Source organism: Papaver somniferum, chromosome 1 (genome assembly GCF_003573695.1).
Source record: "Papaver somniferum cultivar HN1 chromosome 1, ASM357369v1, whole genome shotgun sequence".
NCBI classification, from domain to species: Eukaryota; Viridiplantae; Streptophyta; class Magnoliopsida; order Ranunculales; family Papaveraceae; genus Papaver; species Papaver somniferum.
In genome coordinates, this window is record NC_039358.1 from 165682047 (window position 1) to 165699463 (window position 17417).

The 17417-nt window shown below is 35.5% G+C and overlaps 1 protein-coding gene and 1 long non-coding RNA gene across 2 annotated transcripts; one reads left to right on the forward strand and one right to left on the reverse strand.

Moving 5' to 3' along the window:
• Window positions 1–6593: 6593 nt before the first annotated feature.
• Window positions 6594–7824, forward strand: LOC113306880. Its single transcript, XR_003338881.1, has 3 exons — window positions 6594–6882; window positions 7007–7054; window positions 7499–7824. It is a non-coding gene; the product is annotated as an uncharacterized LOC113306880 (long non-coding RNA).
• A 747-nt stretch (window positions 7825–8571) lies between these two features.
• Window positions 8572–11696, reverse strand: LOC113306888 (mannan endo-1,4-beta-mannosidase 2-like). Its single transcript, XM_026555812.1, has 5 exons — window positions 10887–11696; window positions 10146–10343; window positions 9790–9912; window positions 9356–9567; window positions 8572–9252 (listed from the first exon to the last, which is right to left on the reverse strand). Exons 1-5 carry the CDS (start codon window positions 11241–11243, stop codon window positions 8850–8852), a joined length of 1293 nt encoding a protein of 430 aa, XP_026411597.1. The 5' UTR covers window positions 11244–11696; the 3' UTR covers window positions 8572–8849.
• Between the last annotated feature and the right edge of the window lie 5721 nt (window positions 11697–17417).

A 17417-nucleotide genomic window follows, 5' to 3' on the forward strand; every position in this document is an offset into this window, starting at 1 on the left:
AAGCCGACATGTGCTTTTCAGATAGGAATTGAGAAATATAAGCAAATAATGAGAAATAGTTCGTCCCCAACCGCAGCTGCACATGAGATGAGACATTTCCGTTGTTCTTTCTTCTTTTGTTCCAAATGACTCCAAAGTACCTAAACACTCAAAAACAAACCTAAGATACACAATTTACAAAAAAACTTAGCAAAGAAAGCATAAACAATAGATAAATATCAAGGCATTTTAGACACCTATCAGCTTTCCACATCCAGAAGCTTTAACAACACTAACAACAAATAAATGGGGCTTAGGGTGAATATACATTGATTTCAGATTTGTTAACTTGTATCTTTATGCATGTTCTAGGTTCTGATTATGTTAACTAGCTTGGGTTGATTTTAATATATTTTCAGTCTTCATTTTTCTTATATTATATATCTGAGTTATGCGCACTCACAAGGGGGCTAAATTGGATGATTATGTTGTCCCGGTGAAGAAGTGATGTACCATTTATGTCAACAGGCATCATTACATTTAAATGACCTGATGTGATGTGGTGATTTTCATAGGAATGGAGCAAGCACAAGAAAAAGGTACACTATATTTTTTATTGCCTTCTTACATCGTTAGTTCCTCTTGAGACCACCTGATTTATAAAAAATAATGCACACACCTTGGTAACAGAAGTCGGAGGAAATAAAAATGGTGAAAGTTTGACATGTTTGCTCATTCAACGGATTACAGCACATGTATTGACTGGCTTATAAAATGGGGACACCTTAAGCAACTTCATTTAACTATGATGTTATGTGAGGCTGCACTGCTTCATGGTATACAAACCCTTTCGTCTCTTGGTGGTTTTCAAGAGGTGACTTTATCTCTTTCTGAATTTTCAGTATCAACTTTGTTGCTAATGGAGACCTATATATCAAGGAACTTTTTTACATTATTTATCATGTGAAACATAAGGTTATGGAATAACATGCTTAGCCTACAACCAATATAATATTCCTGCTAATGTTCATTTGAAGTTTTCACCTCTATGTATATTGATGTTTACTCTAAATCTTCGAGAGGATGTGCTGCTTTCCTTTCAAATGATGATAAAAAAAATAATAAGACAGTCAATCAGTCAGTATCCTACCATGTTGGAAAGTCATTATTATACCATTTTCTTACACTTTGGACAATCACCTTTAAGAATGTAATGTATCAACTTCCATCTTGGACATTCAGTCAGTATATTCTACCAGACTGCAATAAAATGGCTTTTAACACGGGAAAGCCATATACCTGACATGCCATAAAATTTCATGTCATGAAGAGATTTCCTGTATTGAGTGAACTCAAGCATCTCTCTAGGGTGCTTGATTATGAGATTGGTGCATCAAATATTACTAATGTCTTCCTAAAAGACTTTCTAATTTAGTGGAGGTGAGTTCTATTTTGATCCAAAAACGCTTCAGTTTTGTTTAGGTGAGTTCTATGGGGCATTTATTTTTTTTATCTTGGCAGTGATCCGCTAAGGTTAATTTGCAAGGCATGACTATGGATTATGGGGCTACCTCAAACAGTACAGTGTATTCCAACCTCCGACATTTGATGGGTAAGGGGTAATGATGCCTTAGCAGATGTGACTGATACAGAGCAAACTTTGAATGAGTTGAAGTCCAGGTATGATTAAATACATACCTGATTATTGATTCGAAATAGGTATGATTAAATACATCTAAGGTATCTAATTTTGTTTACTTTTTTTGGCTTTTTGATTAATTATATTTTGGTTTTGAGATACCTAATTTTGTTTCATTAAGGTAGATTTTAAATTGTGGGTATCATTAGTTGTCAATATTTAGTATAAAATCTTTGTAAGGAGTCTAATTATTTTTCTGAAAGCTTTGTATTCTGCTACGTTTGCTGAAGAAGAGGTACTATAGTGAGATAAAAGCAAGATGTGCCACTTTATAAGGATGAGGATATTGCAACTGCAATTTTAATGGTAAGATTGTTTGTATATGTTTCTGCTGTCTTATTTTTATCAGCAATGCACCGTGCTTATAAAAATCTAAATCGTGCTTTCTCTGCATTGTTGTTTAAAAATTCCAGCATAATCAAATGCATTGTTCTTAAATTCTGTAGGAAATTCTTTTCTCACGTACAACCAAATATACCAGTTAATATGCATGGCCTTGAAGGATTGAAGACCTCTGAGTATATCCTTATATTTGACTAATTTTACGTACCCATTTGATTATTTATTTTTTTATTGTTCGCTTCGAAATTTTTTATGAACTAGAAACATAAACCGGCTTACATTCCTGTGTTTGAATGTATATATATAAGCATTATGGGTTATTGTTAGTTCCTTGGACCTTGACCTTGATGAACCATGTTTAGGTTGTAAAGCAATAAATTGGAGTTGGGGCTCAAACTGCATGAACATTGAAGGCTATTTGAGTTAACAAAAAAGTGTACGTTGTTGTTTTTGAAAGAGGTTGGTATGGGAGAGGATGCAATACTAACAGTAAGACCCAATATATCAGAGAGAAAGATGGACAAAATCATCTGCATCACTGCAATAAGGATGCGTCCGCATAGATTCAAATTTCTTCGGCAGTGCCTTACACAGGTTCTTAGTGCCTTGGCTGGATTTCACTAAGGAATTTTTCTGCCTTGATCTATTGGCCTTCCGTCAGTTGATGAAAGTTGAAAGCTTACCCGACCAAAAGTGATAATCTATTTTATTGGATATTTGTTTTTGTTGACTGAGGGAGAAACGGCTGTAATTCAGTTACTGACTGCGGGAGAAGCACTTTTTCATCGCTCATGCTCAAATTCTCCCTGCTGCAGGGGAGAAAATTGTTGCTCCTAACTGAACTTGATTAGCATTTGTACACCAAATGTTTGTTGCATTAGAAAACATATCCCTTTAGGTGTATTAATGCTAAACCAATTCAAGATAGGAAAACTAATATTAGAATTCAAGGTTGCACTGCTGCTCAGCTAGCTTCACCTTCAAGTAAAGGTAAATTAGTCATGCTTTTTGTTTTTTTATGTAGCAGTTCATCTCAGTGTCCATGTATACCCAAAACAAACTAATTTTGATTTGATTTTCAAATTGATTTAGCGAGTAAAAATCCATTGCCAATAATCCGATTGGGAATTGAAGTACTCCTGTACTTTTTATTTAATGTTATGTTTTCTGATAAACAATATAGTGGTCTACTTACACTCGAAATATATTTTGTTTTTGTATCGTCTCTTAGTATCTTCCACTGGCAAAGTTAGACATGAAATATATCCTAAAAGTTGAGATGATTTCCATAATTTATTCAGTTTTCATTTCTGAGTATGTGTATCTTTCCGCTGAACGCAGTTGGTGTTACTTCTTACTACTTCAAACAGTCAATATCATCCAGACTATTTATCTGTTATTACTCAGTCAATCGGTAATATAATTGTAGTGGGAATCTGTGATTTACTTCTTAATGCTATTTATCACTGTGAATGCTCAAGTAACTGCATTTTGTAGCCTATAGGTGTGTTAATTATCATTTGGTGATAATCCATACAACTCCAAGATATAAATGAGGTTGTTGACGCTTTTTAGAGATTTGGGTCATGCTTATAATGCGGTTTAACACACTGCAGTTTCTTTTATTTGTTGTTGTTATTGATCGGTGATGGGGAATGATTGTTGTACAGGGCGGAGGTCGAGTACATTACTGGAATATACGTTTCCGTTGATTGATAAGGAGGGGATGTTGTTGTTACCAACAGTTACCGGGATTGTGTTTCTAAACACTGAAACAAAATATGCATGGATGATGAGGGAATGTTGCATTTTGATTTCTAAACAGTTTCTTTGTACTGTATGTTCATGAGCATTTTGCATCCGAATTTACCATTTAGGAATGCTTTGTTTTGTTGTTGCTAAGATCATGTTATCAGAAATAATAGTTAGATAATTCAGTGTTTTGTGTGGGCGCAGAGACGAAGCCGAGACACGGCAAACAAAAAATTCTAAGCGACGAGCCGATGTGAAACTAAGCCACACCAAATCAAAAATGCATCGCGACTGCCTATGGCATCAAAACAAAAATACACGACGAAGCGACCCAAAATCGAGCCATACCAAATAAAAAATCCTAAACAACGGGATGAGATGATATCGAGCCACACCAAATCAAAAATACATTGCAACGGGGCTAAGAAAAGTCGCACGACACCAAATAAAAAATGTATCGGGACGGAGCGAGGCAGAGCCGAGCCACACCGTATAGAAAAAATCATAAGCAAAGTGGCGAACGCGAAGCCGAGCCATACCAAATCAAAAATGCACAACGGGGTGAGGCGAAGCCACGTCACACCAAATCATAAATATGGTTAAAAGAAAAGGATGTCCGGTGCGTAGCACGGGCTCAAAATCTAATATATATATATATATATATATATATCATGGTGAAACAATGCAGCTTATGCCAATCTCAAAAAGGAGACAACAAGTCATTCACTGCTCCACCGTAAACTTTCTAAGCAGATTTGGAGTTATTTCTTGGGTAGGTTCAATTTTAAACGGGTCCAGGTGGGCTGAATTTGGAACAAGAGTTAAAGGTGCAGAAGAAAAAGGAGAACAGGTAGGAAACTTGATCAGTTTTATGTTTTGCTTCTGTAAGGTGCTATGGGGAGAAAGGAATAGGAGGACAACGACGCATAAAAGAGGAAGGATGCAGCTACTCTGATTAACGAAGTCAAGAGTTCCTTATTCATTTGGGGGAATGAAGCTAGGTGGTTCAGGTTGAGCCGTTTAGGGACCTTGTTTACAACTGGAAAACTATCGTAAACAGTTGAACATGTAGCTGTTATTTATGAAGTTAAGACCAGGCAATATGGTGCTTTCTATCACTTTCCTATCCCTCACATGTAGGAAAAAACCAAAAAATCATCCACTATGGTCTCACATATCCCTACGTGCAGGGATATCTCCTCACTTTCCCTACAAGGAGGATCACATCCGATCCCTTTGTAGGGAAGGGAAATCACACGGCTACTCAGTTGTCGTATTTATTTACACTTTAGCATTTTATGCGGCTACTGAGTAGCGGTTTCTGGTTTTTAAAGTTTTACCTTTAAATTTCCCTTTTCCACTCTTTTTTTTAGTAAAACTCTTTTTTTACCTATTATATCTCCTATTTACTTATTATATATCTTTTTTTACTCTAAAATATCTTTTTTAACCTAGACAAATATATTGCCATTTGAAGAAAAAAATACGGCGAGATGCGGACCGAAAAATGAGACATTCTTTGCCCTCGTAAACTGTTGTGCCGTTTGGCACTATTCATATGGCTACTCAGTAGCCGTATCGTGTAGGGAAGAGAAAAGAGCGCACCATAATGAGGTTGTCTTCCTTATGCTATCCCTTCCCTACATATGAGGGATAGGGAAGGGATGCCAAGCACCATGGTGCTTGGCCTAACAGATTGGACCAAGTATTTGGTAGTCTTATAGATTTGATGCGCTATAACTGGACTTGTAAAAATATTCTCACCAAGTTTTGTTATAAATGGATGACAAGGTTTCAAAAAAGTTACAAGTCTGCAATCTCCTGAGGCTGTTCTATTATCTTCCCATCATCATCTGAGGTTAGAGCTAATGGTACGGAAGGTTTAGACCAGCTTTGATCTTTTGTTGGAACCAATTTCAGGTAACATAATTGGCTCGGACACAGTTATGCCTTATCATGGTATCTGGTTCAGTCCATTAGACTTTGGTGTTCATTAAAATTGGACTAGTAATTTATCATCTAGTCAAGGTTCCTTCCCAACTAGTTTCATCTGGATGTGACTTGAATTAGAGAAAGTTAGGAATAAAGAGGACCACTTAGGACCTGCGTGTGGATATAAAGAAAGATAAATGAATGTAAGGTAATGGTTTCTTTATGGAAATGGAGATTTCAAAGAAATGAAAGGAGGTTGGCTACTAATAGAAGCAACCCTTCATATACATGACAAACAAAACTTGTTTTCTTGATATGAACCGATCTACAGTAGCCGATAAATGAACTTAATAGAACTGTCATAGGACCCCCCCACCTATACATGAATCTAGAACTCTGAATGCCATTTCTTGCTCTGGCTCTCCCATTTCTGTGTTTGGTGGAACTATGTCGACCATATTTTTGGTTACGAATTAAAGCAGTCGCTACTTGGTTATTTCGTTTCCACAATTTAGATATATCTCCTACTGTTAGACCAGTTTTCGTGGGCAAAAATGAAATGAAAAATGAACGTTGCATCTATGGATCTTGATTCTTGAATATGCATTAATTAACCAGCGATTTCATATGAATGGTTGGATGGATCAATTATTGTTTCTCCTGCATTTTTACAACTTTAGTCTCTCTATGGATATGCATTACCACCACTGGGTATTGTGCCTGTTGAAACGTTGGATCAATCGTAATCATGGAAAGAAAAAGTTTCTTGTTTTCATGGAAAATAAAGACTAGTCTGGAATAAAAATCTTAGCTAGATAACACATACCGCCATACCAATGCGTATGGTTCTGTAAGTCTCTCTGTGAGTGTATAAGAGATAACCTTGAAAAGGTAAATGAAATAGACACGAGAGGACAATAGTTATCCACCACCCAGAATACATAATTGAGATTCCTTTGAATTTTACTTCTCTCTCTAGGCACACCTCCTTCATGCTGCTGCTTCTTTCTAAAATTTTGCCTATAAATACTGAGAACGGGTGTAGTTCAAAAATATAGCAAATTCAAATCATTCCTTAAAAGCTTTCCTTTTGCAGTACATATTTAACGTCCAAAACCTTAATATCTCACCATGTCTTCATGCGGTAACTGCGATTGCTCTGACAAGAACAACTGTGTGTAAGTACTCTGACCTTGTATCCTATGTTATGTTCTTTTTGTGTTTGGCTTTCATATGTTTTCTTCTCTTGACCAAAAAAAATGGTCGTAGAAATTAATCTTCTTATAATTGGAAAATTTTCAGCAAGAAGGGAAACAGCTTCGGCATTGAAATCATCGAGACCGAGATGAGGTATACTTATTTTACTTCAACATGATGAAACGATCACTCATGACTCGTCTTTTGAAAACAGTTAATTTGAACTTCATCCACTCTGCATGAACAAGAAAAACATAAAGAGGAAAGAACTAGATATTTAACATGAAAGTCCATCAGATTATGTTAAATCAAGTCATAGTTACATGCTTCAAAAAAAAAAAAAAAAAAAGTTATAGTTACATTCCTCAATATAAAACTTGCTGTAAGATTGACCAACGCAAGTTTATGAACTAGAAATCGTTCTAACATAAAGAGTGATCAGGGATTATATTCGAGCTTTTTGTTGACAGGAAAACTGCTTACTGATCTTTTAATACCGACCTGTACCGTTTAAGCCAATCTCAGTCAATTATATAGACTTAAATATGAAATCTAGCTATTGCTAACGAAGAAGAAAATTTTGATTATCTTATACAGCTACGACAACTTCGCCGTCTCAGGAGCTGAGGGAGACTGCAAGTGCGGTCCAAGCTGCACCTGCACCGACTGCAAATGCGGTCATTAAGTATTTCCATATTTAAGCTCTGAAAATGATGAAGAGCAGAAATGGGATTCAACGTGGGATATGTATTAAAGTGTGATTATGTTTTGAATAAGCAGGGGTTTTGTACTTGTACAAAATCTTGTCTTTGTATTTGTGTTTTAGAAGAAAAAGACTGTGTGTTGACTTTGTCTCTATGTCAGAGTTTCATGTAATAGACTTGTGTTTGCTTTAATGAATATTATTATTGTTATTACTACTATTGTAGTATTGTGTGTTTTTTCATCTTCATAGTTATTTATATTTTTCAATATTCCATAACTGAAAGTAATGAGTTTGAAAGAAACATGAAAATATGATTAGTTTCATCAAATTTGCCTAGGGGATTAGAGTATCAAACCTTTAGATGACACAGTGATGCAGAAGAACCTGCAGAGAAATGGTGGATGTAAGAAAATTTTCTCTAATTTGGTAACATGCAGAGGACATTTGGACAATCAGGTTAAAAGAATGAATCTTGATTTGTTTTTCAAAAGTTAGTTTCATCACACTATATGAAAAATTTCGATACGTTTTGTTAAGCTGTGGTCCATCAAAAAAAGAAAATGTAGGAAGCACACCTTCCTCTGTTTTGCAAGGAATTGGACTATTTGGTACATGAGCTTCCTACCTTTCTATTGGGAGGAAGACAAGGAGCCAGTTAGTGATGTAGGCCTGTAGGGAGTTAAAGTTGCGATTTCTCTGTGGGCACTGGGTTATGGGGTATAGAGGTGATGGATTATAAAGCTAAAGTGTGTTTTTCTGCTTTCAAGAGCTCTTTGAAAGCCATGTACTCCCCTTAATAGGTCATCTATTAAGGGATGGAAGGAGTATTACTTTTCTTTTCTTTTTTGATGGGTTAATGGTATCAGCAATGAATCAATCATGACTTGATCTTTGCAGTGATAAGGTTTCCTGGTAATATGGACTCTTACGGTTACTTTGTTGCAGTGAACTAATACCTTGAACATTAGAAGAAAGATTATATTACCTTGACTAGTTTTCAAAATTTAATATAGATTGAATCATAATACAAATACCCAACTCATTGCTGATATCATCTCTATTGGCATTAACAACAAAAGAGCAGGGTCTATCTATACGGTCATTGGAGGAAACAAATACAAGTACAAGACAAACCAAACAAAACAACATTTTCTCTCCAGTCTGAGCTCCAACCATGAATGAACTCTCATCTTCTGCAAAGAAAGATATAACTTCGAAACTGAGAGAACTTGCACTTCAAAATCAACTTTGACATATGCCTTTTGATATTCGCTTCAATAAGACCTCATTCTGTTGGACCAAGGCTAGCTTGCATGAGTGCTTAGCTATGAGCTTATATAACGAAGGATTTTCGGTCGGGATGAAACCAAAATCATCACCATACGCTTCCATGCCCTTGACCAAGAATTGCCAAATAAAAGCTCCAGCTCCTGACTTCTTCTTCCTTGCGGATCTGTGCATCAAGTCAAAGATAATTTTGTAATTTTGTTCCCTGTTGGTTTGAGTATAGAACTTGTTCAGGTTTGACATCCCAAATTCACTAATCAATACAGGTTTCTTTAGTATCTTTTCGCCATCGTCAATGTGAGAGGACACCCATTTTCTGACGAAAGCTAGTTGGTCTTCTACGGTCTGATCCTTAAACCTGCAAAATATGCAATTTTAGTTTGAAGCTAACTAAATGAGTTGACACAGAAAGAAGATGAAACGATCAAGTGATGTGAATCTTGGTGGTAAGGGAGGCTTACCAATGATCGGGATAGACATGAAAAGAGGCGAAATCCATGTTTGGAGTCTTGAAATTGCGAATGTAATCGGTTCCCAGGTTGCCTGCCCATTCTTCTGGATTCACATTCAACTTTTCGGGGGTTGTAGGACCATAAAATCCTTCCATCCCCATGGTTAGTAGATGGTTTTTATCAATTGCTTTTATGTAGCTCGACATTTCTTCAATCCAGTCCTGCATCATGATAACCCATAAATATTTACTACACCACAAACTACCACTTTTGATTAAAGCTCTAAAACAAGGATTAAAACAAAAGAGATAACGATTTTCACGCTATATGTATACCAATTCTTCTTTGCTTGAGATCATAGTTGACTGAATACATTTTTGATTATAAGACAAGTAGATCATAGTTGACTGAATACATGCATGGATATAAAAAATAGTACTTACTTGAAGGGTGTCACCAGAAGGATCAGTCATACAACGAGGTTCGTTCATTAACTCCCAAGCGAAGATTGTTGGGTCATTCCTGTACTCAACTCCGGTGAAGCTGTTCTTTCTGGTTAGCACAGCCTGCAAAAAAAAGAAAGACATAATTTATCAAGGCTGGAAATGAATTCAATAACATCTTATTATTTAACAACTATTTCAGCAATATTTTGAGCGTTCCATGATTGCTTTTTGACCCCCATGTTTTCAGGCTTATGAACCAGGATCAATCAATTCAATAGAGTGTGTATCTGCAGTCTGAACCAGAATATCAAGAAAAGATCCATTCACAAAATACTGATAGAGGAGACACTTACCTTAACATATTGCTTGAAATAAGTACGGATGGTTGGATCGTAAAAGAAAGAATCATTTGAGGCGCTTACACCGACACCTTCCTCCCATGCCCATTTCACATACTGAGTCTTCCCACCAAATGCTTGCAAGTTATCAACTAGTGTAAGAATCAATCTAACACCATTTCGTCTTGCTTCAACAATTACATGATCCAGTGCCTGATATATTGGAAACCAAAAACAAGAATTTGTAAATGTCACATATCAACAAAAAATAATTAAAATGGCTTTAAGACATAGAAAATGCGCAAATACAAGAATAAGGAAAACCAATAAGGAAGATCAAGAAAAATGAGTGAAAAATATGCACCGACACAAAAAAATCAAGTCAACATAAGGAGAATTTAACAAATTTTTGTTCACTCCATAGTCCATCCTGAGTTTTAAGTCATGAGCCAGCAGAACAAAGTCGGTGCGGATCGATAGACCAGCTTTACTTTTCAATCAAAATGGATAACAGAAACTGTTTTTCTGGGTATATCCTAAGAGATCAACACCCATCTCACATCTCCATTAATATAATTAGCACAAATCTCATTCTATTTCTATAAGATCACAACTTGAACCCGGAAAATATTAAACAATTAGAATATCAAGATTTGGTCCTGCAAAAAACAATTACGGAATCTATTCTTTTTCAAGTGTTGAGATCTTGTACTGAATGCAAGATGATAGATGTCATAGAGAGAAATGATGCAATACCTTGAAGACGCGTTCATCAAATTTACCAGGAGAAATCTGAAGAGCATTGTAAGCACCATCGTTAAAAGCCCAAGTTCTACAGACACTGAGACCCATTTTGACACCAATTTGGAATATATTCCTAACTCTGTATCTACTTTCATCTTCAACAGCTTGATCCATTAACCACCAAGAATTCCAACCATTTGGATAAAATGTTTTCCCATCTAACATAAACTGAGTTTCACTAACAGTCACAAAACTCATCTCAGGTTGTTTAGATGCGGGAATACTAAAATTCCCTAATGACATATACATCAGTATAACACAAGATGCAAACCCAATGACTGGGTATAACATCCCATTACTTCTTGACATCTTTCACAGGAATATGCTCAAAACTGAAATGGTTTTGAGTTTTTCTCTTTAATCTCCAAAACCATCAACCAGATCAAAGATTTAATATTTGAGATCTCTTCGCACTCCAGAAAAATCCTTGATTTGTAAGGTAATTTAATTGGGTTGTTGGAGAAAATGTACAGATTTGGAAATAAAAAAAGTTGTCTGAAAAAACACCAAATCTAATTATTTCACGCCCAGATTCTCTCTTATAGCTCCCTAAGATTTAGGAGTTCCCAAAATAAGCTCTCTCTCTCAGAGAAAATTATGACTCAAAACCAGAGTGCTACAAACTGGACTCTGGACAAGAGAGAGAGAGAGAGAAGGCTATAATGTGGATGAATATGTCTAAATTTGTGGTTTTGGTGAACACACAACTTTTTCTTTTAAGAAGGTGAGAGGGGGTTTGATTTTTAAGTGTAAAGAAAGGAAGGTGAGGGAGTCTGTGAGTGAATGAGGTTAGTCAGTGTCTTTTTAATCTGTTGTCTTGATATTGTCAGAAGAGATCAAAACAGATGTATGAGAAGGGTAGTAAAATTGTAGAATGCTCAATGCTGTCATCAATCTTGGGCCACTGTTTTTTTTTTCTCTCTTTAATTAAATAAAAAGAAACAAGAATCAATCTTTAGAAAAAAAAAGAAAAAATTATTACAAATCTAAATCTTAGTATCACCCATGTGGCTTGTATTCTAAGTTGTCACTTGTTGCTGAAATTTTTGTTCATTTGTTTGCTTAAACAAAAATCTAAAAATCAAAATTATAGTACCTAATAAAGAAAGATATTATTATATTTTTATATCATTAGTCTAAATCTGTGGGATCCTGAAATTCGTTCAATTCCTTCAACTAGGGTAGGCTAACAATAATGCAACTTTGGAATATAGAATTGAGCTGTTGAATTAGCAAAGAAAAAGTTTGAAGATTTCTTTCTTCCCTTTACATTCTTTTATTTGAGAATAGTGTATCAGGTGTTAGATCCATAAACAGTGTTGCTGTGTATATGGTTTGGTGATTACAAATAATAAAGTAAGGTAAATGACCAATAATTATTAGAGATCTTGAAAAAAGGACGGGTTCCGTCTATATAACTGTTCATTATAGTATGAAGAGACATGGGTCCGATGAACGGTCCTACTATGCGTCTGTAGTGTTTTGTTGGAATGCTCTTACAGAAAAGGGAAATCTTTCATTTTCCGTTGATCGCATCTCGGCAAGGTAGATTTCAGAGAACACTTGACGACAAGCTTTTTATGCGCTCGTAGTTGGGCTTCGATGGATTTTTTTTTTTTTCATGCCAATCAATAAATTTTAATTTATTCAAATCAAAATCGTGATATAATAGCTTATAAAAATACCAAAACATCAGACTAGAAAATAATTAAAACCCTAATACAAATGAAGACACCAATTACAAGTCAGTCGCAAAGAGAAAAAATCACAGACGGTAAAGATATCCAATTTTTGTAAATGTAGTAAGGAAGGATGATGGTTCAACCATTTAATCTGATTTTCGTCTTCTTCGATAAGGGATGCTCCTATAATAAATGAGTAATTTGCCCAAAATCTTATAAATCCAAACGTACCCGGATGCCCTAATCTCTTGGATTGAATATGGATTTAAAGCAATACTGTGTCGAATAGTCGATGTTGTTGAATCGAGAATAGCAAGTCACAAAGCAGCGATTAAGGTTTGTATAAATCGCCCTCAAGGCAAAGAGAAACTCGCCCAAAATGGCGAAGAAATATGTCAAAAGACGTCAAAAACAAAAGAGAACTAGTTTTATTCAATTAAAATTTAAAAAGAAAAGAAATCTTGCTCAAATCTAGTCCAAAAATGACCAAATCTGACCAAGATGTAAACGGAGGCGAGTTTTTTTTTCTAAGGGAGAAGATGAATGGAGAGGGAGGAGAAAGAAAAAAAAATGGTTGGCTTCCATGGATGAGGAGGAAAACAAAACGAGATGTAATGTCACCCTTTTAGCATCAAACCGAAGACCTGATTGGAAACTTTTAAGCTTTTTATTCCTAGTTGGTAGGGGTATAGAACGGGTCAGGTTGGGCTGCCCGACGCGTTTATTTTATCAGGCGGCACAGGTCAGGCCTAATCTTCAAGTGTCCATAGATCTACCGTCTCAGCTAGGTCCATGATATATATTTGCTTGTATAAAACCAGCTCAAACTTATCTTATTTGATATCATATTTCTCATTAATCTTACAATTGCTCATTAGTTTAGTGTTCATATAAGATTGGCAAAAAAAAATCATTATTGAAAATCTTTTAGATTTAAATCGAAACTAATAAGATTAATATACTTTAAAAATAAAATGAATGTTCTCAAAAGAACCAACGTGTACCTAAGTGTTCTACTTGTTGGATACCTTAATGTTATCAGCATTCGTAACAATAATATAGATCAACTAAGAAAATCTAAATTACTCGCAGTGAAGCATTCATCGGTTGTAATAATAAACTAGATCAGAACCAAGATAAACAAAATTACTCTGAATGAAGTAATTGAAATAGACAGACACTTGGGGAACAAGTTATCCTTAACATAATATTGTTCTACCACACCTCAAAATAATGATGTTAATGACCGCACATAGCACTTGTGCCCATGATTGAACCATGTGATATAACCTATGAATAGCATAACAGATGTTACCCATTCAAGAACTTATCAGGAAGAATAAAAGAAATACGCATAACTACACAATCCAAGAGATGAAGTAAAAAGACGAGAAGAGTTCAAAGGATAGTAACTCGTACAGAAGTGAGGAGAAAATACAATGGACTTGATTTTTATAAGCAAAAGAAAAAGATACGGTAATAACTAGTCAATGCAGAAATTCTGCATAGCCCTAACGGGACGAAAGCATTTATAAAATTTATACACTAATACATATGACGTCTAGCAAGAACAAAAAAATTAGTAAATATTTCTTATGTGCGGGTCATAAGAAACAAAATGGTAAGAAATTACATTATGCTTTTATATTTTTTCATTAGAAAATTTCAAATTTTGGCAGGAAAAAGAAAAAGATAGGTTCATGGTTGACACTCATACTCGAACCCACGATCTCGCTTCGACCCGGACAAACGAACAGATGACGCTTGTCTATGTATGTTTTTTTTTCCTTCATACTGGCCATTTCCTAAGGCCTCTCATCTTGACAAAAGTGTGTTGATTGAAGGGGCACACCTTGAATTTCTAGAATCTTAGTGTTATAGATTGTTCACCTCTTAAATTTCCCCATGTGAGACTTAAAGATTTCATTAACCAATGAATATAAGCTAGTAACATTAGATACCCTAATGTCCTAAGATCATTTCTATAAAACCAAACTGAGAATTTTTATTTTTCCAACAAACCCCCACCTAAGTGAAATCCAGATGACAAGCGCAAAAACTAAGAAGGAAAATGGTAAACATCATTTCTAACCAAAGGTGTCGCTGGAACGAACCTTCATTTGGTTAGAATATACTGGAACTACTTGATAACTAGTGAACGAGGTATCTTGAACTGCCAAATATTTGGTGTAGTTCAACAGATAACCTCCCGCACGATAGAACCACTTGGTGTTGCCAAGCTCGTGTCGTGGTGCTCATTTTGTGCTTGAGAAAATATCCTGGTTTTCTTGAATACCCTTAAATATTCGCTTATATTTCATAGTGAATGGGGCGATTCCACATTCATATTGGTGAATCTTCCAAGAATGTTCTTCTACAGCTCACTTCAAATTGAACTTATCGAACTAATAAAACTTCAAAAAAAAAAAAATCACATGCAGTCATACCATCACACATGTCCACCATAAAAAGGGACTAAAAATGAATCTCTTGAAGACGCTTACTTCAAATTCACCTTAAATTAGTTATTTCGTTGAACCTTGCATCTCGGGATCTCAGTCAACAAGGTTTTTCCATGGTGAATTTGTTTTATGAGTTTTAATTTCAACCCCCTTAATGCAACAACAACTTTTTTTTTTGCAATGTTTTCGTCAAAAGGCCTGTGATATACTCCTTAAACTTTACAAAGGATCGGCTGAAATTACGTTAGTTGAGGATAGTTGTTTCACAGTGTTGCTCTTTCTACGAATATGTATAAACTTCTAATTATATACGTTTTTTTTAACTCTAATTATTTCATCTTTTAATATCATAGTTCATCACTGTAACAACCACAATTAATCACAGAGGAATGTCTTTCGAGAAGCATCATAGTCATTATGCTTCCTCTCTTGCTATATCTAAGCAAAAAATGTCGACTTCATAGTGGATCGAGCAATACATGTTCGTTCAGAATACATACAGAAAACAGACGCACCACCCAAAACGATTACATACACTCAAAGACTCATACTCCACGAGGTATTTTATCAAGTTTGCATCACAAAATCTCTCAAGGATGGCATGGTACCTTCATAATTAAAAAAAAAAGTTAAATTACCTGAAAACTTAATTAAGAGCATCCCAATGTTCTCGACCTATATTGCAGGACTACCTGCTCAACCTAGTCACAACATATGCGCTATCTGGTCTAGTACAATTCATCATTACATTAAACATCATGTAACACTTGAATATTCCCTTACCCATATTCTTCTTAAGATTACTAGAAGGGTCATACCGAATACCAGAATGTTTAGTATCAAACTTATTGTATATTTCAAACACAGATTCGATAGAATGAGATTAACTAAGATGATAGCCCTTTGAATTTCTTATGCTTTCGCCCCTAAGATTACATCACTAGGGACTAAGTCTTTCATGTCAAAGTTCTCATTTAGCACATCCATATTTGTACCCAGTAAACATAAATCATCATCAGACAAGGATACAACCACATAAGCATTAATATCTACAAGTTTTGGGTAAGAATTTTTCTGATGCACGGAGGCATACACCCTCCTAGAGAAACAAAATAGCATGGGGTTATAGTAAACTTATTTTTTCTTTAAAATTATTTAAATGAAGATTTACGAAGAAAAAAATATAGGTTCTTAGTTGACACCCATAGCCGAACCCGAGTCTAGGATCGCATCGAGGAGGACGTGCATGTATATCTCTTCATACTAGTCATTTCCTAAGTCTCTCACATAAAAGTGTGGAGACCGTTGACCATGCGTTAAATTGCTAGAATCCAATTGATTAAAGTTCAGATGATTAGTCTCTCTAAAGTGCGCTTAAATTTCTCACGAAAACAATAAAAATGGTGATTCTTAGTGCCCTTGGTTCTAACATGAAGTTCCACCGGGCTATAAAATCGAACTCAAAATCCTTAGAGGAAGCAATGCAGTGAGCCTAAGCTTGACTATGTTTAGGGGTTACTGGCTTAGCCTGGAATATGAGAAAAACCAACCATTATGCACCTTGGCTATGCGGGGTTGGAAGCTAAGTTTCTATTTAATTAAAAATTGACGGAAACTGAGTATCCAACCCGCATAGCCAAGCACCATAATAGTTGATTTTTCATATGTAAAAATAAACCCAAATTAGTTATTTGGTGGAGACCAGATTTTCACATTCAAAGGGAACTATGTCTCCAACAAGTTAAGCTAAACTACGGCCTGCTACATATGTGTAGCATCCTAAAGCTTAACCTAAGCTATTTAATAGAATGTGGAAATAGTAAACCAATAACAATCGCTCTTCACCATATTCTAGAGATGAATATAGGCAGCACGATGTTTGTTCATACGTTTTCCTGCAGATTCCAGTATTTTCTTAATATATTGAATGCCTTTACGTACTGGGTGGTGATATCTGTAATATGAGTTCAAAATTCGTTAACACCAAAAAAATTATGGCTCAGGAAAAAAACAATCTTAAATGCTTTCACTATGGTGGGGTAACTTAGTAACTTCACGTCCATGATAAGCTGTTGACTTCAACTTGGTTAACTAACTTTAAATCTTGTTTAATACATGTCTATATCCAAAATCCTGCGGAAACCCCTGCCAAACAAATGGGTTATGTCAATTCAAAATATTTAGCTTTCAATATCTGGTGGGTCCATCGTCTACCCTCGCTATGTTGGCCGCCAACAAAGTCCTGTTATGTATGCAACTAAGCAAGAGTCATCGGATGGGCGAATCCCGCAAGTCAAGTAAGTAGGTTTGTACAGGGACATTCATGTTAGACGGAGACT